The sequence below is a fragment of the Aethalodelphis obliquidens genome, unplaced genomic scaffold, assembly GCF_003676395.1.
Source record: "Aethalodelphis obliquidens isolate GAN/ISIS:26980383/991018 unplaced genomic scaffold, ASM367639v1 scaffold22, whole genome shotgun sequence".
Taxonomy (NCBI): Eukaryota; Metazoa; Chordata; class Mammalia; order Artiodactyla; family Delphinidae; genus Aethalodelphis; species Aethalodelphis obliquidens.
The window spans coordinates 16913073-16938974 of NW_020837966.1; the positions used below are offsets into that span (position 1 = coordinate 16913073).

Below are 25902 nucleotides of genomic sequence, written 5' to 3' on the forward strand. Positions count from 1 at the left end.
CCCCACACCATCTCCTGGCCCTTATAAGAGTATTCACGAAAAAAGTAAAGTTAAAAGAAAAAACAAAACTAAAATATAAGCCAGCTCCTGCCTGCAATGCTTCCTCCTGTGCATTTTACAGTGGGAAGGCTCCCAGGACATTCAATTAGAATTGTAAACGAGGATGCAGTGCTCCCAACCCAGGGGTGCTCTGGGGAATCTGCAGTGCTCCGTCAGCAGGGTCCTGCTGCCTTGAGCACTCACCTTGTCAGTCCCTGAAGCCTTTTTTTTTTTTTTTTTTCGGTACACGGGCCTCTCACTGTTGTGGCCTCTCCCGTTGCGGAGCGCAGACTTTGGACGTGCAGGCTCAGTGGACATGGCTCACGGGCCCAGCTGCTCCGCGGCATGTGGGATCTTCCCGGACCGGGGCACGAACCCGTGTCCCCTGCATCGGCAGGAGGACTCTCAACCACTGCGCCACCAGGGAAGCCCCTGAAGCCTTTTATTAGACTGAAATCAGTGAAGAGAAAAGCACTTTTGAAGAATTGCAGAATTTTACAATAGCCCTGCAGATAAAAGTCTGAGGGGAATGATGAGGAGTCAGACTTGGGAAGATCTGGAAAAAGAACATTCCAGACAGAGGCCCAAGAAGTGCAAAGGCCCTGTGGCAGGAATAGGCTTCATTTGTCACACAACTTTTTTTTTCATGATTACACTCTTAAGGAGCTTCTCTAGACATTTATTTTTCCCCTTATGCCCTCCTCCCTCATGAAATTTTAATATCACAGATATATTGTATATCTACTGGGTAGAGTTGAGCTTTTGAAGTCCACAAACTACTGTAATATCAGAGGTTTTAATGTTTGCCCCCAAGAACCAATTTTCACCCTCCTTGGAGAAAAGCTGTCCCACTGAGAATGCGCAGTTTAAGAAAAAAGTAGCAGCAAACGTGGCTGGAGCTTGGCACCAAAAGGGAGACTACAGTAGACAAGGTCAGGGGATCAATGAGGGGCTCATGAGTGGTCCTCAAAGTGTGGTTCCCGGACTCACAGTGTCACTATTAACTGCAGCTCGCTAGGAATGTGGAGTGGCGACCAACCACCTGTGTTTTAGCGAGCCGTCCAGGTCACTCTGTTGCATGCTGAAGTCTGAAAACCCCTAGGCTATATCAGGAGTTAGGAGTATGGGTCCTACTGCAAAGGCAGTGGGAGGCCATTGGAGGCTTTTAGGCAAGGGGGAAACAAGATCGGGGGACATTTGTAAAGGATAACTCTGGTTCCTATCAGGAGATGAGACTGGGAGTGGGGTGGCAAAAATCAAAGAGAGAGAGAGAGAATGACAAGACTGTTGCATTGGTCCTCATCCACAAAATGGACATACACATATGACCAACTTTATCAGCTTGTTGTGAGGGTTAAATGAGTGAGTACTTGTCAAGAACTTGGCACAGTGCTTGGCACCGAGTGACTATTACTTATAAAAAATACCAAAACTATTCTGTTTTACTCTTAATTCTCTCTTCCAAACTCCTACTGGTTAATATCCAGATTCCCCCACTCCCTTCAGATCCCTCTATTTTTGCCCGTGTTACCAATTTAGCCGGCGGGCGGGTAACATATCTCTGTGGGCTGGTAAATCTGTAACATGTTTACAAGGCTACTTCAGGTCATGGTGAAGGTCCACAGTGTTCTATTCAGTTTCCTTTCTTTTTCATTTTTCCTATGAGATTTAATGTTGGCCTAGAAAATGAAACTTCATGTAAAATCTGAGTTTTAGAATCAGTTCTGTCATTAACTTTGGACAGTTTTTGCATCTGTAAAATAGGAAGTGAGATCCGCAGGGTTAAGCACGCACTTTGGCATCAGGCAACCCAGGATGCAAGACCTGACTCTGACAAGTAGCTGGTGGGACTCTGGGCCAGTCATTTAACCCCTGTAAATCGGTTTCTTTATCTGAAAAATATCGATAGTAACAGTGTCTAACTCATGGAGTTGGGGCTGGAACACTAGAACAGGTAGAAAGAGCCCAACACAGCACCTGTCATTCTGTTAGCCACGATGAATGATGATGACAGTTGGACCTGCTACAGGCGCAGTGTGGCTACATGGACCACTAAGAAAAATGTAATTCCGCAGCTCCCAGAAAAGGCGGAAAACATATGGGCTTGGAAAAGACATCAGTGGGACAGACTGATGACACAGATAAAACATCCTCGAGCAGGATGCTTTGTGCATACACAAAGGTAAATGGATCTGGAATAATCTAGCCAGATCAGGAGAACTTCCCTCCATGTGTCCATCTCACAGGAATGGGAGGTTCCCGAGAGGGTCTTCTTGACCGAGGGGGTCTAGCTTTGGAGCTGACCCGATTCAGTTGGAAGAAAAGCTTCCATCACCCATGCGGCCCACCTCGTCCTGCACCGCCTGCTCCCTGCCCACCCTTCCCCTGGTCTTGCACTCTTTTCCCTTTTGCTCTCTGGGCTCCAGCCACACTGGTCTTCTTCTAGTTCTTCTTTGTATGATCTCCTTCCCACCTCAAAGCATGAGGGCATTTGGAAAGTGCCTGGTTAAACCAATTTACCCTTAAAAACACAGATTAGAAGTGAGTCTCTCATAGAAGCCATTGTGTAGTGGTTAGGAGTGAAGACTCCGAACTCAGATCACCCGGGGTTCAAATCCTGACTTAGACGGTTTGCTAGTGGCACCACGTGGCCAAATGACCTCATCTCTTTGTTACTCTGTTACCTGATCTGCGTAATGGAAACAGTACTGGTGCCTTGCTACGAGCTTTGAATAAGCTGATGCAGAGTGTGTGGAATAGCCATAACTCTTACTCTGAGTGTTATGTGTTCCTTTAGCTCTCTAAACTGCTCTTCCGCAGCACTTTACACAACTGTAATTAAAGAATGATGTACTTTGTTATATAATATCTGCCTCCAGGGACCCTATCTGTCTTCTTAATCCCTGGACCCCCGAGCTTATAGCTGGCACCTTGCAAAAGCAGCTGCTCAATAAATGTCTACTGGATGAAAAAATGGAGTTGCTTATTCATTTTTTAAAAACCGAGACCACAACGGAGACTTCTTGTTTCATATAAAACATTTAAAAGCTATCACGAGTTGATGCGTAGTTTCCTTTAAAAACAAGGAAAAAAGAATAATGCAAAGTAAGAGCTGTGGCATGTTGGACCTCAGCACTTGTTCTAATAAAAAGGGGTGCCTGCACTTGAGGTGAGCGCTTGGTGACGTGCGCGGTTACTACGAACAAGCTCCCAGTCCTGCAACTGAAATATAGTGGTTACTGCGAAACCTCTGCAGATTTTCAGGTGACTCCTTAAAGTCAGGTGACTGTTCTAATGGTGAACAGAGCAATTACTTACAGGTCCCACTAGAGTCACCTTACTCTCAACACAAGGCCAAGTACCAAGAGGGTGCCTGCCTCACCCACACCCCCATTGTTGGCAGAGGTGTAACTCCTCTCCGACGAGCAGTATAAACAGCTACGGAGGAGGAGGTGGCAGGACTTGCTCTTACGTTCTAAATACCTTCTATGGAGCCCGTGTCAGTTCCAGGATCACACACTTCTAGAGGGTTCAAATAAGGTTAAGTGCTAAGGAGTTCCAAAAAGCTCATTTCTCGGTGTCACGCACAGAGGCCAGCTAGTTTCTCACCATTTCTCTGAAAGATACATACATTTATTCCATTTCCTCAGCTGGGATACAGGAGCTCTTACAAGTCTATTAGTGCTGGTAGAGGAGTTTGCAAACACCTTCCTCCAAAGTATAAACAAAATGTGCGTGTGAGAATCTTTCCAGGAAGACTTTCTATAACTTCTGTCAGATTTATATTCTGGGTCCACGTCCTTAAAATGGTTTAGAGGGCTTCCCTGGTGGCGCAGTGGTTGAGAGTCCGCCTGCCGATGCAGGGGGCACGGGTTCGTGCCCTGGTCCGGGAGGATCCCACATGCCACGGAGCGGCTGGGCCCGTGAGCCATGGCCACTGAGCCTGCGCGTCCTGAGCCTGCGCTCCGCAACGGGAGAGGCCACAGCAGTGAGAGGCCCGCGTACCGCAAAAAAAAAAAAAACGTTTAGAACTAGATCCTTAAAATGATAAACACTTGACCTCAAACCCAAGACGGAAGTCTGCAAGAGACATACTGCAGTTGATTACTTATTTGTGAACTTGTGCCCAGTGAAATACAGACAAATGTCTGCAGGGTCAAGAGATCTCATGTGTCCAAAAGGACGGAAGGCTGATGGATACCCTGACAGTGACAAGATGTGGGGTAATGAATAACTGATTCACATTGATGCTATCATGAGCATGAAGGGCCCTGAAAAAAATTACCCATTCATTACTTTGAATACTCAGTCTTCTGGTGGTGTTTACATATTTTCATATGTATGTACCCTTGTTTTTATTTGCTGTACTTGGGATAGACGTATAATAATGTTACTTAATAATATTAATTGCCCAGGCTTCCCTCGTGGCGCAGTGGTTAAGAATCCGCCTGCCAACGCAGGGGTCACAGGTTCGCGCCCTGGTCTGGGAAGATCCCACATGCCGCGGAGCAACTAAGCCCGTGTGCCACAACTACTGAGCGTGCGCTCTACAGCCCGTGAGCCACAACGACTGAGCCTGCGCTCTAGAGCCTGCGAGCCACAACTACTGAAGCCCACGTGCCTAGAGCCCGTGCTCCGCAGGAAGAGAAGCCACTGCAATGAGAAGCCCACGCACCACAGCTAGAGAAAGCCCGCACACAGCAACAAAGACCCAACGCAGCCAAAAATAAACTAATTAATTTAAAAAATATATATTAATTGCCATTTACTATGTGCGTCTTCAGTGCCAGAGGCCAGCTCTAATCCCCTCAACAACGTAATAAGGTCATTTCAACTGTGCCTGTCATAAGGCCAGAGGGGGTCACTCAGTTCATAAGTGGCCAAGCAAGATTTATGTGCTAAGACTCCTGCCACTTCCTCTCCCCCTTTCATTTGGATAGAGCCTACCAAAAACAGAACCTTTACCAGTGGACTCCTGAATGCTTTACAGTGTCACTGTTCGCTGGAATTGACACTGTTCCGTTTCTACCTAAGAACACCCGTCAGTTTAATCCTTTGACCTCAAATCATATTCATGACATTCCACTACTCACAGCCATTTTATGTCAACAGCTTTTCCACTCCCCAAGAGTGAACAGTAGATGAACTAAAAGTCAAGCTTGGAAGAGCTACTGAGACTCACTGGAGAGTTCCAGTTTGCACTCCCCCACTGGATGGAGCTTCATATAGTGGCTGCATCTCATTCACCTTTGTAAGCCTGAGCCTGGCACACCGGGTGGCGCAAGACACACCCAGGAAGTATGTGTTGACTTCTAAGGAATTTGGAATCCAAGGAGCAGTGTCAAATTTCAATACAAGAGGTGTATCCATGACCCCCAAAGTCTGGATTTCTTCCTGGATAGCATCTCCATGTCTGATTTCAGTTTGCAGTTTGGGGAATTTCTCCATTTCCAACTTTGCCTTCTTCCCATTGCTGCTACTCACAGGCTGTCCCTGGCTCTACAGGCATCTGAGTCATATAGTCCATGCCCTGAATCCCTTTTTGTGAAAAGGAAAATATCAGTGGAAAGGAAGAAAGAGGGGAGAGAAGAAGGAAAAGGGGAGGAAAAGAGGAAAGAAGAGAGGGAGCGGGTGGCTAGCAGAGAGGGAGAGACAGCTGCAACTGATCTGTAAAGAACCTGTAGTGACTTCAATTAAAGTTAGAGCATTTCGAAACTGAAAAGGGGCCTCAGCACGAGACTAACTTCTTCACCCACAAATGTGGGTTCGGAGGCCTGGATAGGAAAAATCAGCTCTCCAAGGCCATAGAGCTTATCAGTAAGGGGCAGACTTAGACCCGGAATCCAGTTCTCTCTCTCACACTGCTCTTCAGATAAAGATTTCCTATTGTGGAAGGTCAGCTTCTGGACTAACCTCATTCCTGACTGGAAAAACTGAATATGAATACCTCTAATAGAAAGGGTGGTGTACAGTCAAATCATGAAAAAACGAGTACAAACTCTGCTGACTTGTTCATTCTAACTTGCAAGGATAGAAGAAAACCAAAAGAGGAAATAAACCAACACAAGAGGAGAGAAGTGAACATGTACTTTACAGCCCTACCTACAATGGCTCCTTTAAGGAAAAAAAACACATCTAAAATAAACAGAGAATGTGCCCAATATCACCCTTTGCTTTCACTGCTTTTATTGGAAGGATAAACTGTTTGCCTAAACTTGGCAGATTATACTAACATATGTTAATGTATATTTTACCTGTACTCAGCTTTATCTTTCCAGTTTAGAAAAAGTCTTCCATTTAAAACTTTTCATAGTTTTCCAGCATTAAGCAGGAAAAAGTCTTAACTGGAGCTTCATGGAATTCAGATCAGGGACAAACAAATGTGTCTCATACTTGAATTATGATGTTAGAACAGGCCTCTACAAAGAGCTAACTAAATATATTCAGGTTCTAACAATATTTTCAAAGCAAAGAGAAAGTGTTTTAGTACGTTTTTACCAAGTACTACAGCTTGTTATGACTAGTGACAAGGCTGCTGGTTCTTTTTCTCGGGGTCCTTCGTGTACCTGCCCACTGGTTTCTGCCAGCAGTTGGAAGCAGTCCATAATAAGAAGCAGAGCCTCCTTTGGGATGCAACTTCCACCTTTCTATTCCAAGATAGAAATGAGTGCATGAGAAGAAACTCACGCTGCATGAACCGCAGAGATGCTGGAAATTAGACAAAGCCATCAGCTGGTCCTAGAGACAGCATTGTGGTGGACACAGCACAGACTCAGGACCCAGGAGAGAGGGCTCTAGCCTGTGCCCTGCCCCTAATGGGATAGGAGAGCTTAGGAAAATTCCTCCACTACTCTGGATTTTCATCTACTCAGTAACAGCATAAGGGGACTGGATGACTCCAAAGTGACTTACAAGGTTTTTTCCAGCTCAAATATTCCACGGCATGAATATATTTAACAATTCTACTCAGGACTTCCCTGGTGGCACAGTGGTTAAGAATCCGCCTGCCAATGTAGGGGACACGGGTTCGAGCCCTGGTCCGGGAAGATCCCACATGCCACAGAGCAGCTAAGCCCGTGTGCCACAAGTACTGAGCCTGTGCTTTAGAGCCCGCGAGCCACAACTACTGAGCCCGCGAGCCACAACTACTGAAGCCCGCGCGCCTGGAGCCCGCGCTCCACAACAAGAGAAGCCACCGCAATGAGAAGCCCGCGCACCTCAACGAAGGGTAGCCCCTGGTCGCCGCAACTAGAGAAAGCCCGTGTGCAGCCATGAAGACCCAACGCAGCCAAAAATAAAAGTTAATTAATTTTTAAAAATTCTACTCAAATAGTGTTATTAATCCACCACTCATCCCCCACCCTCCGCATAGTTATTGAGCACTCTCTCCATGGTGGCGGCGGGGCGGTATACTTGACCATAAGAACCTCCATTCCAGTAGTTACCACTTTTCCATGTACTACCAATGAAGGATGAAAATAAATGATGCACTGGAACACAGAGAACGTGCCCTGGAGTGGAATTTGCTATGTCTGGGAATATCTTAGATCCTCTGCTAAGAGATGTACTTTTTGATTCCTGAAGGGGCTGCATTACAGAATGGTCTTACTTCTAGCGGGGTTCTATGGCCTGAGTCTAAGAATAGGATCATCTAACACGAGGCTCTGGGTGACCATAATGCCGCTCTGAGAATCCAGGTCAAAGGACTGCATTTTGGATACGATCACGTTCCTTTCTACTCCTTCAGATCATTAGATACCTTTAAACAGGACTGATTTAGGAACAATCGATTCATTTCTAAGGACATGCTATTGTGTTAGATTATGACAAGAGGGTCCGATCCCAGACCCTATTGTGATATGTTTGTTTCCCTGACGTTTCTCTTCTCTACCTAATCCTGCCCACTTCCTCCACAGACTTCCTCCTATACCCAAGAGCTTTGCAGCCTCCTGGATGAGACAATTTCCTTTGTTTTCTGAAGTCTACCCAGCTTTTCCTCCCCTCCTCCATCTCCAACATCTACCCATGAGGGGAAAAAAATGGACACATAGAATTGGACATTATGAGTTTAGCGTAACCACATCAGAAGGGAGAAAGAAAAAAAAAAGCTTCCCTTTTAATTAGACTGTAGGACTTCCTTTGACCAATCATAAAGGTTTTATGAATTAATTGATAGCCATCCCCAAAGATGGCATTTCTGAGGTCTCTACCTTGAGCCATTGAATTCTGGTCACATAAAGTCCTCATAAACTAGACTGAGGGACGGAATTCAATTTCCCTGCTTCTGTCTCGAGGCAAGACAGGGACGTACATTAAAAGGTCCTTTTAGAAAAGTTACTAATGAGTTCTAGTCCCCCACAGGATCTTTCCTGCCAAATGCTCACAGAAATAGAGATGGCTCCAAAACCACTGTGCTGACGAGATGATTAACAACTGCAAATCTCAAAGCATTTTCATGCTGCTTACTGACACCGTTCCTGCCCTTGCCCTGTCCTTTCCACATCCATAAAAGGGCTCAAGTCTTTAAAATTAAAAAAAAAAGAAAAGAAAGAGAATGGTAGTGGGATGGGATTAGGGGGAAGCGGTGAGGTGGAATTATACACTGCAACAATAATTACCAAAGTTCTGAAATAAAAAAACAAGAAATGAGCCTTTTAGGACTTTTAGGGGAACAGAGATAACGGTTCAAACAATGACAGGAAAACCCTCCGAAAGATGAGCGTTAAGGACGATCTTCACTGTGGTATCAAACTGGAGGAGATTCAACTCTTTTGGAGAAGGAATAACTCTTTGAAAAGAGCAAAGACAAACATTTCTTGGAGTTTCCTTTTTTGCAAGTTGGGTTCTGAAATATTAGTACGTAAGTGCGTCCAGCCCCCGTATAACATTAAAATCTGCCCTCAATTCACTAAGAAATGCCAGGAAGAGCTCAAGAAGCACCATTATACTGTCTGCAGTCAAAAGATTATAAGAGAAATTGCTCTTACCTCCGAACCATGGTCTCGACTCATTTAAAGGGACCGGAGAGAACGGGCAGGACAAAGGACACATATATTAAGCACTTGTGATGTGTGTGTGTGTGTGTGTGTGTTTTCTCCAAATATAAGCTGGTGGAAGTAGGGACCTAAAAACCCCGACGCCTTCCGCTGCCATATAATCACAAGGAAATGACCTTACCGTTTGTTGCTTTGATTAGAAACAAAAGGCTTTCAACATGAGTCAGGAGAGCAGTGGGAGAAAAAAAAAACAACAACCCAAAATTTCTGCTATTTTTTTTTTTTTGGCCACCTAAAGCTTTTCTTCATAACATGTTTAAAACATATGATGAAATGTTGTTTACTGATAATGCATGATCTGCACTGGATAATAATTCAGAGATGGGCTATGCCATCTAAGAATCCAAACTTCAAGTTTGGCTCTTCAATCTTTACACATTCTGAATTTAATGAACACAAACAGAAATGACACTTAACTGTGCCACCCACAGCCATTTTACACCAATAGCTTTTACACTGAGAAGGAAACTCAGAATTCCACGGGACAAACTTCATAAGATCACTCAGCATCAGTGATGCCAGCCACAAACAGAAAATCCTAGTAAGATGCCTTTGGTCGAGAAAGGATTTATTTCATCATTTGCATTTAACTAAGTCATTACTACTGAAATTGCTCAATGGATAGGGAATAATCAAAATCCATTATACTTCAAAGTAAAGCAGAGAGAAAAATATATAAAATCCAGTAAAAATAATAAAACCACTTATTAGTTTTAGAATGGCTAAGTAAGAGCCTGTGACATGGTACCATGTTTTTCCCACCTGAAAAAAGAATCTTCTGGATTTTTGTGCAAGTGAGTGGTATGGTTAAGAACATGTGTTCTAGAGCCAGACAAACCTGGCATTTTGTAGCTGTATGTTCTTGGGAAAGTTACTTGACCTCTCTGAGAATCCATTGCCTCCTTAGTATATAGGGATAAAAATCCCTATCTTATTAGGGGTGTTGGAGGAATTAAATGAGATCGTGCATACAAAGCACAAAGAATGTGCCTGGCAGACAGACATATATCATGTATTTAAATAAAAGGTGAGGTGCCCTCCCCCCTACCAAAATCCCTTATCTCTCAAAAATGAGAGAGTAGCTTTATCTTCAAGTCCTTTCAAAGACTCCAGTTCCTTTGAACTACAACATACTGTCGGGGGAAGACACAATACTTTGAAACAGCCTCATTCAATAACAAGTTTGTATGCTTATAAAGATTACTTGATGAAATCAGTAGAAAAGGTGGCAAAGAAGTTAATACAGATCAGGTAGTTATTATAGGCATGTGACAAGTGGAGGGGCTGAATGTCAAAGCAAACAAGTTACTTAAATATTACTTTAGTTTTTGTAATTTTTATTTATTTATTTGGTTGCACCGGGTCTTAGTTGCGGCACATGGGCTCCTTAGTTGCAGCAAGCGGGCTCCTTATTTGTGGCACTCGGGCTCCTTAGTTGTGGCATGCGAGCTCTTAGTTGCAGCACGCATGGGGGATCTAGTTCCCCGACCAGGGATAAAACCTGGGCCCTCTGCATTGGGAATGCAGAGTCTTAACACCTGCGCCACCAGGGAAGTTCCAAACATTACTTTAAAAGGCCACACGATAGGTGGTTATGCTGGAAGACCATACGTATACACCTCTAGGATGAATGAAAAAGGGGGGAAAAAAAAGTCATGCAATAATACTCCCAGTGAAGTATCATATATGGAGATTGAAAAGTGCTGTACTATTTACAAGAGCCAAACTAAATGTCCATGGACATATGAATGGATAAAGATGTGGTACATATATAAAATGCAATATTACTCAGCCGTAAAAAAGAATGAAATAATGCCACTTGCAGCTACATGGATGGACCAAGAGATTATTATACTGAGCAAAGTAAGTCAGAAAGAGAAAGACAAATATCATATGATATCACTTATATGTGGAATTTAAAATATGACACAAATGAACTTATCTACGAAATAGAAACAGACTCACAGACATAGAGAACACACTTGTGGTTGCCAAGGTTGGGGGGGGATTGGGAAGGATGGATTGGGAGTTTGGGATTAGCAGATGCAAACTATTATATACAGAATGGATAAACAACCCAAGGTCCTATTGTATAGCACAGGGAACTATATTCAATATCCTGTAATAAACCATAATGGAAAAGAATACGAAAAAAAATACGTATATTTATAACTGAATCACTTTGCTGTATGCCAGAAACGAACACAACATTGTAAATCAACTATACTTCAATAAAAAAAAAAAAAGAACAAGTTCTGTAGCTCAAACAACTTAGGCAGAAGCAAAGATGCTGTGCTTGGGTAAGCCAGAAGGATGATTTAAAGAGGGCCTTTTGTTTCAGGGCCAACACACAGATGCATGTGGAGAGGCTGAAAAAAATTACTTCATAAAGAGGGAAAGTGCAAGACAGGAATCACCCAAATTATTAATCCATAGGACAAATGATCTTAAATATTAGAAGTAAATACTGGACTACTTCATCTACATTGCTAAATTTTTATACATTCAGGTTGGCCTAAAACACTGGTTTTGAATGTTCTTAGTGGGAAGATGAGTGACTTTATATTTGAGGGAACCTTCTATTTAGGTATATATAGCAGGAAAAACTCAAGAAATGGTCACTTTTCTCACCAGGTTGAATAGCCTCCTGAGAAAACTAGTGTGACATTTCCAATTTTAAGGTAAGAATTTTTCACTGTCGAAGGACAATCAGAATTTTGATAAATAGTTTCAGAATCGAGGCAACAGAATGGGCTAAAACTAGGAGATCAAGGCCAACATGAAGAACCAGGTGAAGTGACTTGACAGACCAAATACAGGGCTGGGGCAAGGTCAGGGTATGGTTGTGGGAGCACCGGGAGGATTAAAACTAGATGATCAGAGTAAGTATCTGTTGTTTTTGCCCATCCAAAGTCTGTTTCACTTTTTCTAATCACAGATCCCCGCTTTTCTATGACAGCACCATCCAAATCATTAGGGTGACCTAACCTCAGGCCCCTATATCAAGGGATAATTAACATGCGATTCAGGAATAACCAATAAAAATACCCGGCCCCAATATTCCCTAGTTATAGGGATGAGGGAAGAAGGGTATTTGTCTTTGTTCTGGAGTTAAAAAGCTGTTGGGATGAGAGCGTGGGGTACCAGAGTACTTCAGGCCAGACAGAAGTGCTGGAGAGAGACAGACTCCAATGACTGTCTGAATCACTATAATTTCTATTTCTACTTAAGCTAATTTAATTTTTTTTTTAAATTGGTTTGCAAACAGAAAGGTCCGATCTAATACAGCAGTTCATGGGAGACAGGATAACTGGAATCAGATACCCTTCATCAGCTGACCAATACTGTTTAACAAGTTGAATGATTATCAACACAGAATTGGGGACCTGGGTGGGAGGCCAAGGTACCGGGGATTCAGCCTTGGGTAAAAGGATAGTTCCTGCAGCACTGGGGCATCAGATAGGAGCTCTGTGGTCAGTGCATTAGTTAGGAAAAGGTCCTTTAGAAATGGCATAGAGAGGCCCACACAGGAATAGCAGAAAGTCTCACTCTACATCCAACCTGAAACCACTGCTCTTCCAAATGGCTCTTGCCGGGCAGTCAGACACGGGGCAGGGCTGAACCTGGGATCCAAGAATGCAGACTCAGGGAGCCCTGTTACGGAGTCCCATTGAAAATGAAAAAACAAACAAACAACACCGCCCCCCCAAAATTAACACAACATTGTAAATCAACTATACTTCAATGAAATACATTTTTTTTAAAAAAGGGGAGAAAAAAGAAAATGAAATTATATCTCCGGAATAGGTCCAAATGAATGATGGGCATATGTGAAATTATACCTATAAAGTGCCAATTGTGACACAATTCACTGATCACTAACTGGTGAGTCTGGATAAGTATATGGTGACTTTGTGGAGGCTTCCACCATCCTGGAAGTGGGACAAAGGGAATAGGTCCATCATTTGGGGGGAAAATATGTGAAAGTGTAGACCAGATTTTTAAAGAAATACAGTCTTAGGAATCTTTACGAGAAGCTTTGCATTTATCACAAAACTATCACTTTCATCATAGAACACTTCATATACCAAATTAATGCCAGACACACCATAAAATCCCAACAATGTATTGCAGTTTTCCAAAACTCTGATGGCTGAGCACAGCTCTGAACCACTTGTCATAAACTAAAAGGACAAACTTAAAGACCAGCTCATCTCCTCCTAAATTTAGTGAGGTTTGCATTAAAGAAAAGAATATTTCTGGGCTTCCCTGGTGGCGCAGTGGTTGAGAGTCCGCCTGCCGATGCAGGGGACACGGGTTCGTGCCCCGGTCCGGGAGGATCCCACATGCCGCGGAGCGGCTGGGCCCGTGAGCCATGGCCGCTGAGCCTGCGCGTCCGGAGCCTGTGCTCCGCAACGGGAGAGGCCACAACAGTGAGAGGCCCGCGTACCGCGAAAAAGAAAAAAGAATATTTCTTTCATAACTCCTCATCCTTCTCTAATTCTACTTCTAGAACCAATTCGGTTCTTCCCAAATATTCATGGAGCACCACGGACGTGCAGAAGCCCTGCAAGGGAAATCAAAGGTGAAAACACTACAGTCCTGACCCTCGAGGGATTTACAGCCCAGACTCGGTGTTGCTCAAGGTGAGCAGAGTCATTATCTTACTTTTCACCTCACAGTCAACCCTGCACTTGAGGAATCATGCATCTTTTACACACATGCTGGTTCCTGTTTTCAGTCTTTTATCAATCTGGATGCCAGCACTCCTTGGGTCCCTGATGGTTTTTCTTAGATCTGCATTCATTCCAATAACTATTTTGGGGGTGCCTAATAATAATGGCTGTAAGACCAGCAGAGTCCCACAGGATCCCACTCTCAGAAGGGCACCAACCTTGTTTAATGCTCTGCTGTCTTGTAATTCTTCATACATTTTGAACAAGGGCTCCCACATTTTCAGTCTGCACTGGGTCCTACCAATTATGTAGCTGGTTCTGCTGGGTACCAGGCTAGGTGGTGGGGAAACAGTGATGAAAAGGAGAGACTCCAGAGGGGGGCAAGAAATAAAAAATAAATTAATTAATAAATAAGGTAATTCCAGGTGAGGGTTAAGACCTGTGAAGAAACTGAAGCAGGAGGATGTGATGAAGAGGATGGAGGGACTGGAGACTAAGAAGGAATCAGACAGGGGAGCTCCCTGGTGGTCTAGTGGTTAGGATTTGGTACTTTCACTGCCATAGCCTGGGTTCAATCCCTGGTCATGGCCAAAAAAAAAGGAGCCAGCCATGTGGATATCTGGGGGACGAGTTCAGGACCACTTCTGCCTTGTTTGCGGCTATAGCACGTGGCACATGGAAATCTCTCAACTCATATTCTGAATGAATAGAACTTCTGTTCAAAAAGGAAGAACACCAAATACAGAAAACAAATTCATAATTTACTAGAATTGGGACAGCACTGCTGAGCGGTAAGGAACATTTGAAGTTTATTTAAGGTCTCCTTCAGGATCACATGTTTCAGCAGTTGGAGGGGGCACACCATGTCCAGGAAAAACAACCCTGATGGAAAAGTCCGTTATTCACATTCCCCTTCAGGCAGAAAAAGAGGGAAGTTTCTTGTTCTAGGCGGATTCTCTTGCTTTCCTAACCCAAAACAGAGAAACAGAGGTGAAAAAGTTAAGGAGAAAAGGAGACATTGTAGGGGCTCCTTTCTGTTTCACAAGATGAGTGCCATGAGTTTTAACTTGGTTTTTACATAAGGCATGCACAGGTTTTCAGGCGATGGACATTGTAAAATCTAATCTCACCCCTGTGTTTGGAGATATGAACAGAAAAAGGCTTTGGAAGTTCAGAAGTCATCAAAAATGTTCCAACGTTCACTGTAAAGTGCATATATTCATTGTTTTATCTTCTGTTTTAAATGTCACATGCAATAAACTAACACTCAACAGCCCAAATTTATCGAGTGCTGACTGGTACCAGGTACTACGCCCCGTGCTTTACACAGATTCTTCTTTTATCCTGACAGCAACCCTATGAAGTGGGTACTTGTTCATCTCTATTTTACAGATGAGAGACAGAGGCTCAAAAGATCTGGTAACAGAAGTCCCCCCAACTGGGTGCAGAAGAAGAGGATTCAAACCCGGGGCTTTCAGGCTTAAACTGCCTTCTTATTTGGCTTTTGCAGACAATGAGAAATGCATCCAGGGGTTAACAACATGCTGTTAGGTTTCCTTCCTGTATTTCTGCAGAATCTTTTTTTTTTTTTTTTTTGGTTTGGTTTGGTTTTCCCCCTTTTCTCTCCCTTTGTGTTCCTTTGAAATCGAAACCGAACTTTTTATGGTGGAAAATTTCAAGCCCTTACAAAAAGTGACAGATGGGTATAATGAACTTCCGTGTATCCATCACCCAATTTCAACAGTTATAACACACGGCTAATCTTGTTTCATTAATATTCTCATCCACTTTCTGTCCTTCTGTACGTATTACTTTGGAGACAATTAAGACTTCAAATAATTTCATCTGTAAATATTTCAATATAACAGCTAAGGACTCTTTTAAAAGACAACCCCAATTACCTAAAACAATAATCATTAATATCAGCAGATATGCAGTTAGTGTTCAAATTTCCAATTGTCTTATGAATGTGTTTTTTTCACGTTTGTTTGAATCAAGATCCAAAAATGTCTACATTTTGCAATTTGTTGTTATTTCTCTTAGGTCTCTGTTAATCTGTAGGTTCCCCTTCCATTCATCTTCTCCCTCTCTTTTTCTTTCTCTCTTTGCAATTTATTTGTTGAAGAAACAGGGCTGGTTATCCTGCCATTTCTCCTGCCCATCTGAGTTCTGCTGATTACATCTCTCTGGCGTCATTTAATATGGTCCTTTGTCCACCATATTTCCTGTAGATTGATTGAGTCTGAAGGCTTGATCAGATTCCAGTTAGATCTTTTTGGGCAAGACTGTCTCACTGGTCACCAATCTGTGTTTTCTCATTAGGGCTGTCTCTTTTTGTAATGTTAGTTCAATAGCTAGATCATTTAATTGACTAAGGGTTGCAATATGATGACCTTCCAATTCTATCACCCTTTACTTTGAGCCAGAATAGTTCTGTAGTGTGAAATTTCCTCTCATCTACTAATGGGTTACCTAGTGGTACAATTCATAAAGAAAAGGCAACAAATGCTTGATTCTTCACCTTTATTTACTAGTTTTCAAAATAGTGAGTTGGCACTTCCAATGGTGGCCAAACTGGTTTTTAAAGTATTTATAAACTCATGAATTTAAATATATTGTATGTGTTTCAATCTATTAACATTGTTGTCCTTTGTGATGTTCAAATTGTCCCATACTAGCCAATGGGAAAATCTTCCAGTCAACTCCTACGTCCTTCCGACATGACTCTCACAGTTTTTGCTATCTTTCTTGCTACATAGGATGAAAAGATGCTCATCTTGTATGTTTATTGATACTTTCCAAGACCTACTCAGCTACTGCTATTGCTACACAGTCTGTTATTGCTTTTTGTTTCATTTAAAAAATAGAGTTATAAACAGTAAAATATATATCCTTTAAGTATTACAATTTGACGAATTTTGACAAATGTGTACACCTATATTATCCACACCCCTACCAAGATAAAAAATATTTCCAGAATATTCTGCCAATTGCCTCTGCCAATGTTTCCTCATCCTCTATAAGCAACCACTGTTCAGATTTCCATTATCATAGGTTAGTTTTTCCTGTTCTAGAACATCATATGAATTGAATTATAGACTATGAATTCTTTGATGAATGTTCTTTCACTGAGCAAAATGTTTCTGAAATTCATTCAGGATGCTGGATATATTTGTTAATTCATTTTTTATTGCTGAGTAGGTATTCCACTGCATGAATATACTACAAGTTATTTATCTACTCTCCTGTTAATGGAAATCTGAGCTATTTCCAGTTTGTGGGTATTATAAAGAAATATGCTATGAACATTCGCTTACAAGGTTTGTGTGTGTGTGTTTATCTGTGTGTTTGTATGTGAGTACGTATGTATGTACATAAGTTTTCATTTCTCTGGAATAAATACATAGGAGTGGAGCTAACAGATCATGGGGTGGAAGCATGTTTAATTTTTTAAGAAACTGCCAGTTTCCCAAAAGACTACACAATTTTACACTCCCATCAGTAATGTAGGAGAGGTCTTCGCCAACACTTGGTATTATAGAGCTTCTTAATTTAGCCACTTTAGTGACTGTGTAGTGCTAGAAGCACCCATGTTTAAGTGACTTTTTTTTTTACATGTGTATAGGTTTGGATGATAATTGCAAATTAATAAGAGCAAACACTTACACAGTACTTAAGATACACCAGATGCTGTTCCTATACTTTATAAAGATATATCCAATAATACCTTTGAGGTAGGGACTATTATTATCTTTATTTTACAGATGATGAGAAAAATGAAGCACAGAGAGGTTAAGTAACTTACAGGAAGTCACAGCTAGGAAGCAGCAGATGCAGGATCTGAAACTGGACAGTCTAGCTCCAGGGTTCAGGGCTTCTGACTCGTAAGCTCTTCTGCCTCTTGCAGTTGTTAATTAAACTCTTTTCCCTTTCTCTAACGTTTCACAGAGATGCTGGCAAATATTTCTGATCAATACTACTAATTAATAAAGAAATACTGTACTTTTTAATGTAAAGCATTTTTTTTTAAAAAGAGTTTCCTTCTACTTTTATCCAACTTACTCTGAACTTAGACATTTTCCTTTTACCAGCACATCTCCAGTTCTTGTTCCATTCTTTCCACAAAAGTTTCTTACTTTGAGCACCTTTTTTTTTTTTTTTTTTTTTTTTTTTGCGGTACGCGGGCCTCTCACTGTTGTGGCCTCTCCCGTTGCGGAGCACAGGCTCCAGACGCGCAGGCTCAGCGGCCATGGCTCACGGGCCCAGCCGCTCCGTGACATGTGGGATCTTCCCGGACCGGGGCATGAACCCGTGTCCCCTGCATCAGCAGGCAGACTCTCAAACACTGCGCCACCAGGGAAGCCCTTGAGCACCTTTTTTGTTAGACAACTCTTCTCTAAGTCGTGATCTTCAAGTCCTGAGCAGATCTTATATCAGAGTGCTTTTTGCAGTAAGTAACAAAGTAAAAATAACTTTAATGATATGAATCGATTATCTCACTATCTAAAGGGAGGGTAGTTCCAAGGTTGGTGAAGTCTGCCATCAAAGTTCCAGGTTCCTTCTATTTTTCCACTCAGCATGCTCTCCTGAAACTAATATTCTGCCATTAGTACTGCCATCAAAGTTCCAGGTTCCTTCTATTTTTCCACTCAGCATGCTCTCCTGAAACTAATATTCCCTCATGGTTACACTATAGCTGCCACTCTTCCAGGCATCACATCCCTACTCCAAAAGAAAGATCATCTCTTTCTTCTATGTCTCTTTTTAAGAGTAAAGAGAGTTTTTCAAGAAATGAATCAGGGCTTCCCTGGTGGCACAGTGGTTAAGAATCCACCTGTCAATGCAGGTGACACGGGTTCAAGCCCTGGTCCAGGAAGATCCCACATGCCGCAGAGCAACTAAGCCCCTGTGCCACTACTACTGAAGCCCACGTACCTAGAGCCCGTGCTCCACAACAAGAGAAGCCACCGCAATGAGAAACCCACACACAGCAACGAAGAGTAGCTCCCGCTCACTGCAACTAGAGAAAGCCCACGTGCAGCAACGAAGACCCAATGAAGCCAAAAATAAATTTAAAAAAAAAAGAAATGCATCAGCAACTTGCACCCCATTGGCCAGAGCTAGGTCATATGTTTACCCTAAACCAATCACTGGCAAGAGGAATAAGGCCACATGATTAACTTTGACCTCAGCTTCACAACCAATGTGTGGATATAACAGGCAATAGAGTATCCTGAACTATTGGTCCTCTCAGCCCTCAAGGCAGCCTAAGATCCTGCAAATGGTCACCTCAGGCTCTGAGCGGCCTCATATACATTTACCCTGTGTACCATACAGGTACTAGCATCTCGTATGTACGCTACGACATGAAAAATGTTGGGAAGCACTGGCTTAGAGACCTACCAGGATATTCCTAAGTCACATGGGAGGTGATATTGATCCCTGAGCCAAATAAGGCCTCTCAGGAGGGAAGAAGGAAAAAAATGGCTCCTGGAAGCAGGCTTAGAAAATGAACAGGAAACAAGAGAACCCACCCATAACGGAGCAGACACAGCTGACACCATGTCATACAACGACTGTCTTGTCTGTGTCCCGCCCCCTCTGCTGCTTTGATGGTTCTTACTTGCAAACGTTCCCTCCTCTAGCTCAAAACTCGGCGTGCAGGAGCACAGAGGTATCATAAGCCTGGTTGAGACCTCAAGCCTGCCCCCTAGATGAACAGGGGCAGACAGGAAGATCTGGCTCCCTTGGTGGCCACGGTAGGAAGCCTGCACGGGGACCTGCCTTTTTGCCATCTGCCTGGTGGGCACCGCCAGAAGGGAGTCGGGGAGCTAACAGAACGCCAGTGGTGAGTGCTGGCCAGCCCACACATGACAAAAGCCCTCTTTGAGGGGTTTCCCGTAGCAACTCCAATTTAACTCTAAGATAGGCTGGCCCTGGTGAAAGTCTATACACAAACAAATCTGCAGGTCAACCCATCCTCACCCTCAAGGTGCAATCTCTCAAATAACCATGACATTAACAGGACTTGCAGTTTCAATCATCTCCCAAGTAATCAGTTCTGGTGCCTCCCGAAATGAGACAAATGACAGTTTCATAGTCGCTTGTGGCTATGAAATCTCACTGAAACAATTCAACTCTGGCTAAATTATATTTAACTTAATAAATATGGATTTAGAGGGCCAAATAAGCTTGAAGTCCTCGGGCATTCAAAAGAGAAAAGGTGAAAAAGAGAAAATAAACGGTGCATCGTTCTGTTCTCCTGCCCTAAGCTTTATCCCTTGTTTAAAAAAATAATAAAGCCTTGGTGATCACTTTCAAGCTTATCTAAATGAAGCTGAGAATGTTTACAGACAAGATAAAACAAGATTTTTGAAATCTACTAAATAGTACTTGGGGACACCATAGTTTGAAACCAAAGAGTATAATGAATGCAAAAAAGAAATAACTATTCGGAGCTATTTGTAAATCTTAAGACTTTAGTACATGGCAGAGAGACTAGATGAAAATATATCTTTATGATACTTGGATTTCAACCAGCAATGCTCTACATAAACTTGCTTTAACTATACAAGGAAATTCCATATCACTGTGAGAGGACAAACATTTTCTAAGAGACTAAAATGTGCTCTAAAGCATGCAAACTAATTTATACTGTGATGAAATGCAAAATATGCTTTTCCTGATGCTCTCAGGCAACTACAATTCCAGTGTTCCAAGCATCAGGGCCCTTAAGAAGGTTATGAAAAGCAGACAGCTCCACTAACTAAGGAGATAAAATGAAAACAGATATAAAATATAAATTTTTTGCTAGCACCATGGTATAAATCAAAAGTTGTTGGCCATGGTATGGAAAAGAAGGATTCTTGTTCACTCAATGGCATCAGAAATTGGTACAACCTTCTTGGAAATCCAAATTCCTTCCAAATGAGGTATGTATCTTACAGAAATTCTCCCACAAATGTTTTGCATATGAGGATGTTCATGGTAACATTGTCTTAGTAAAATTTTGGAAACAACTTAAATGTCTATTAATAGGGGATTACCAAAATTAATTGATACATTCATACCACTGAATACACAGCAGTTATGAAAAACAGAGATAGATCACCATCTAAGATGTGTAAGTAAATACATTTCAAACTAAGATGTCTAGAATGATCTCACCTCCGTAAAAATTTATATAAATGTAATATGTAAGTCACTATATGTTTAGAAAGTATTCGGTGAACATATACCGTTGATAAAAGACTCACTTTTAAGCCATGCATTTCTATAACAATTAAATTTATGGACTTATGTTATTTTAATGATAAAAAACTCTATGGCTCTCCAAGGAACACAAATATTGATTTTTATTTAATAGTAATCACATCAATAATAACTAATGGTCATTATTAAATAGACACACTAGATAAACACGTGGAGAGACACTGCTACATGCCGGGTGCTGGGACACAAGGTTACATTGGACAGATCCCTGTTCTCCAGAAATACTCTACACAACAGCCTGGGTCAAATGTTTTTGTTTTAAATAAATTTATTTATTTATTTATTTTTGGCTGTGTTGGGTCTTCATTGCTGCGCACGGGCTTTCTCTTGTTGCGGTGAGTGAGGGCTACTCTTCATTGCAGTGCACAGGCTTCTCATTGTGGTGGCTTCTCTTGTTGCGGAGCACGGGCTCTAGGCATGTGGGCTTCAGGAGTTGTGGCACGCAGGCTCAGTAGTTGTGGCGCATGGGCTTAGCTGCTCTGCGGCATGTGGGAACTTCCTGGACCAGGGCTTGAACCTGTGTCCCCTGCGTTGGCAGGCAGATTCTTAACCACTGCACCACCAGGGAAGCCCCAGATCAAATGTTTTGAATAGGAAGTTTTACAAAATTATAAAAGTTACGTATATCCTTGCCATAAACGATTTAAATTCAGAATTATTAAAGTAAAAGAAGTAGAAACCTTTCTCTTCGTCCACTTACATATCCAGGGGTAAACATTATTAATGGCTTGGTATATGTATTTCCAATGCTGTTCTCCCATGTACAGGAACATATACACGCACTTCTTGCATTTATTTGTGCCTTTTTGTCTCTATAGACATACACACACATATATACACACACACATCCTGTATATTGTTCTGTCTTTTGTGTTTATTTTTACCCCAAAATCGGTCAATGACAATTCTGGGGGGGCTGTGATGTATAGGTCTACTTAACTTTTCCTACTGATGTCAGAGAATCCCATGCTTTGGAGGGACTATCATTTAATTAATCATTCTCTTACTCATGTCTTCATTGGCTTGCTATTTCAAATTATGCTGCTGTGAAAATCCTTACACATATACCATCGTGTCCTTAAGATGACTTCCTGAAATGGAAATGTCTGGTCAACGAGGGCACATATCTTACATTTTGATTGGATACAACTAAACTGTCCTACGGAAAGGTTGTAACAATTTACCAGGTTATAATTTAATTCTTCTGCTTCAAAATGTCCGTCTCTTCTCTTATCCTTATTTTACGTAACTTCCTGTAGACGCGAGAGGAAGTGAGCCTCCCATTTCTAAGATTTTTCCTTTTCTTTTTTGGCCTATTTTAGTAACCAGGGCCTTTTCCTTAAACTACAGTGCATCGAATTCTTGTCATGTCCCAGACACCATTCTGAGAAGTCACAGGGCATCGTTTCACTTAAACCCGGCAGCAGTATGATGCAATATTATGTTCCCATTTCATAGCTGAGAAAACGAGGCTCAAAGGAATGAGGCATCACGCGCTGGGTAACACAACCAGTGAGGGATGAGGCACACAGGATTAGAGTTCATATCCATCTGGCTCCAACATCCTTAGCTCCCAAAGATTATGTGCAAATCACGCAAAAGAAAGTAGACAAAGCTGTTCATCTCATTACAAGTTCTATTAAAACAGACCGGGCTTCCCTGGTGGCGCAGTGGTTGAGAGTCCGCCTGCCGATGCAGGGGACGCGGGTTCGTGCCCCGGTCCGGGAAGATCCCACATGCTGCGGAGCGGCTGGGCCCGTGAGCCATGGCCGCTGAGCCTGCGCGTCCGGAGCCTGTGCTCCACAACGGGAGAGGCCACAACAGTGCGAGGCCCGCGTACGGCAAAAAAAAGAAAAAGAAAAAAAAGAAAAACAGACCGATGTCATTAATATTTGTAAATAATGAATGAAGCTGCTTGGGCTGAGGAAGGCAGCTGTTTCCCAGGTTGCTCCCTCCATCTTTTTCCTCACAGGTCCCTCAATTCCTTAACCAGCCGCCTCGTCCTCCTTTTTGGACGTAGTTGCTGGGGAAGGGGAGGGGGCAAGAGCTCCATTTTGAGTAATTTGCTCTACTGCTGTCTACTTAACACCCAGTACCCTCCAGTGTGACAGCCCATGCCATGGCCCCATTTCACAGACCAGTGAGCTGAGCCGAGCCAGGAGGTGACCAGGAGCTTCTACACATGACCAGGTCTCTGGTTTTCTATTTTCTTCTTTTTTAAACTAAGGGTAACAGATGAAGTTGTTGACCAAGCTTTCATTCGCTGAACTTCATCAAAATTGATAGTAACCTGAAAAATACAATCTACTACAGAACCTAACATATTATTGGTAGTGGCTAATTACTTCAGGGTCATAATATAACTTTAGAAGTGATGTTGAAGATTGGGGAAAAAAAGCGATGTTTGGTAAATATGTTGGCTAATAGTTTTATTTTCTGGAAAAACTTCAGCTACAGTGATATACATATATACACATACATACACAGACACACATGCACATATATGTATGCATATTTATACATACTCATATACACATATATATGCACACACATATATATGTCTATATGTAATTTATTTATACATTTAAATGTGACCTATTTAGCTCAGAGAAAATACACCAAAAAAAAAAAGGGAGGAAAAAAAGAAAAGGATATAATTAAATTTGATGTACTTATAACACACAATATACAGCATAAAGGTGTGGCAAACTTTTGCTATATTTGTAACCTAATGTAATGTTTGAGCCTGAAAAAAAAATTAAACTGATGCAACTTGGTGGTGAATCAATGGCACTGTTCAGACTCTGGCACTGATATCTCAAAAAAAATTTTTTTGAAACTCAGAGTTGGCTTCTGAAGTTTATTAAAGGAAAAACACATTCACTAAAAAAATCTCATTTCCAAAAAGAATTTGAGAGCAAAAATCTTATGAGCTCGGCTGGAACTATATCTGGCATCAATACCTAGAAATATTAATATATAAAAATCTTAAGGAAGGAAAAAACCCCAAAATCTAAATACTATGAGCGGATGCTTAGGATTCTTCATATCCTGAACCAAACTGTTTCAAACTTAAACATTAATTTCACTGAAAAACTGGTATTGGACTATTTATTGAAAGTAAATGTACTTTGTCTTCAGGAAATATTTGAAAAATGCCTCGTATTCCTTTTTGTTCTAGAAGATTATGATTCTGTCATCATTTGAGGTTGATAATTAGACACAATAACCAGCTCTTGTAACTCAAAGGGTCAAACTCTCTTTATATTGTCTGTGCTTGCAGAATTTTAAAAAGCCTGGACACGGCCAAAGATTTAGGGAAAGCAAGCTTTTAATTAAACACTAATGAAGACCAGAGAGAAAAAAAATACTTTCCCCCAAGAATGCAGGCAAATCCAAAGGGTCCTTCCATCCTTAGCTCCAGGGGATGGGAATGACCTGAGACAGGGTCAGAATGAAAATCGACATCCACAGAGTGCCACGAAGAGAAAGCCAGAGGTCTGAAACGTCTGTCAGCATCAGTCAGGCCAAAGAGGGCACCTTCCAGACCTTAACCACAGGGATGGGCACAGGAAACAGTGATCACTTGACAGTAAGAGCTAACAAGAACTACAGAAACTGCCAACTTCCCCACCCTGGGCTGGGCACGGGCAGGGACCTGCAGCTGGCTGTACACAGAAGCTGGGGTCCCTGACTGAGCCCGTTTTACAGGAACTGCAGGAAATAATCTGTTCTGCTCTCTGCAATGCTACTTCCTTAATGAAATGGCTGTCAGAGAACACAGACCAATGTAGTCTCAGTCAACGTACACTGGCTTGTGGCTATTTTCCCTAATGAAAAAGAATACACACATACCCACAAATACATTTCAGCACACATGGCTTTGTCCTGGATGTTTCCAAAACTACATAGACTGTAAACATTCTCTTTGGACACAGTCTCCTTCCTGCTGCTTCCCCCTCCTCCAAATTCTTCGTGTCTTCCTACAGCATATGTGGCCACCACTCCAGCCCAGGTCTCCCATCGTCCCACAACTGGTCACGAGAAACAGCCTAACTGCTCTTACCCCTTCCGCACCAGTCCCTTCACAGTGGCTAGAGCGAGCGTCTTAAAATGTAAAGCAGATCCCTTTGTTCATTTGGTCAAGAACTATTTCCAAAGGAGTATTAGGTTCCGGCACTGAGGATACCACAGTGAACAAAGCAAAGTTTCTGCATGCCTTCAGCTAACCTTCTGGTCGGGGAAACACAATAAGCACATAAGCAAATAAATTCCTAACGTCAGGTGGTGACGGGGTTACAGCGAAGAATAAAGCAGGATACGAGAGCAGTCAGGGGTGGCCTCTCTGTTTGGATGGTATCTGAAGAAGGACCTGCAGGGAGTGAGGGGGGGGAAGCACGCCACAGGAACCTCTGGGTGACAAAGTTATAGGCAGAGAAAACGCCAAGGGCAAAGGCTCTGAGCTTGGAATGTGCTTGGCGGGGTTGAAGGAACAGCAAAGAGGTCAGCGCTGCTGGAGGACACTTAGAGAGAAAAAGAAAGTTGGAAGTTGAGACCAGAGGTTGACGCAGCTCACAGACACAAGAACAGATTAGTGGTTGCCAGGGCGGGGTTGGAGGGTGGGAGAAATGGGTGAAGGGGATCAAAAGGTACCAACTTCCTGTTATAAAATAAATAAGTCACGGGGATGTAATGTAGCACATGGCAACTATAGTTAATAATACCGTATTGTATATTTGAAAGTTGCTAAGAGAGTAGATCTTAAAAGCGCTCATCACAAGAAAAGAATATTTGTAACGACGTGAGGTGATGGATGTTAACTAGACATGTTGTGATCATTTCACAATATATACAAATAT

General features: G+C 42.3%; 1 protein-coding gene across 6 annotated transcripts in view; it reads right to left on the bottom strand.

Annotated features, from left to right (window-relative positions):
* FRMD4B (FERM domain containing 4B) overlaps positions 1-25902 on the bottom strand; it is a 336453-nt gene that overhangs the window by 146562 nt on the left and 163989 nt on the right. The window contains exon 1 of one of the 6 annotated variants that reach the window (XM_027121369.1): positions 9027-9065. The exons of the other annotated variants lie outside the window; for them this stretch is intronic. Within the exon in view, the coding sequence (XP_026977170.1) occupies positions 9027-9050 (24 nt within the window). The 5' untranslated portion in view covers positions 9051-9065. Of the gene's footprint in view, positions 1-9026; positions 9066-25902 lie in introns of those variants that run through there. 6 annotated transcript variants of the gene reach the window in all.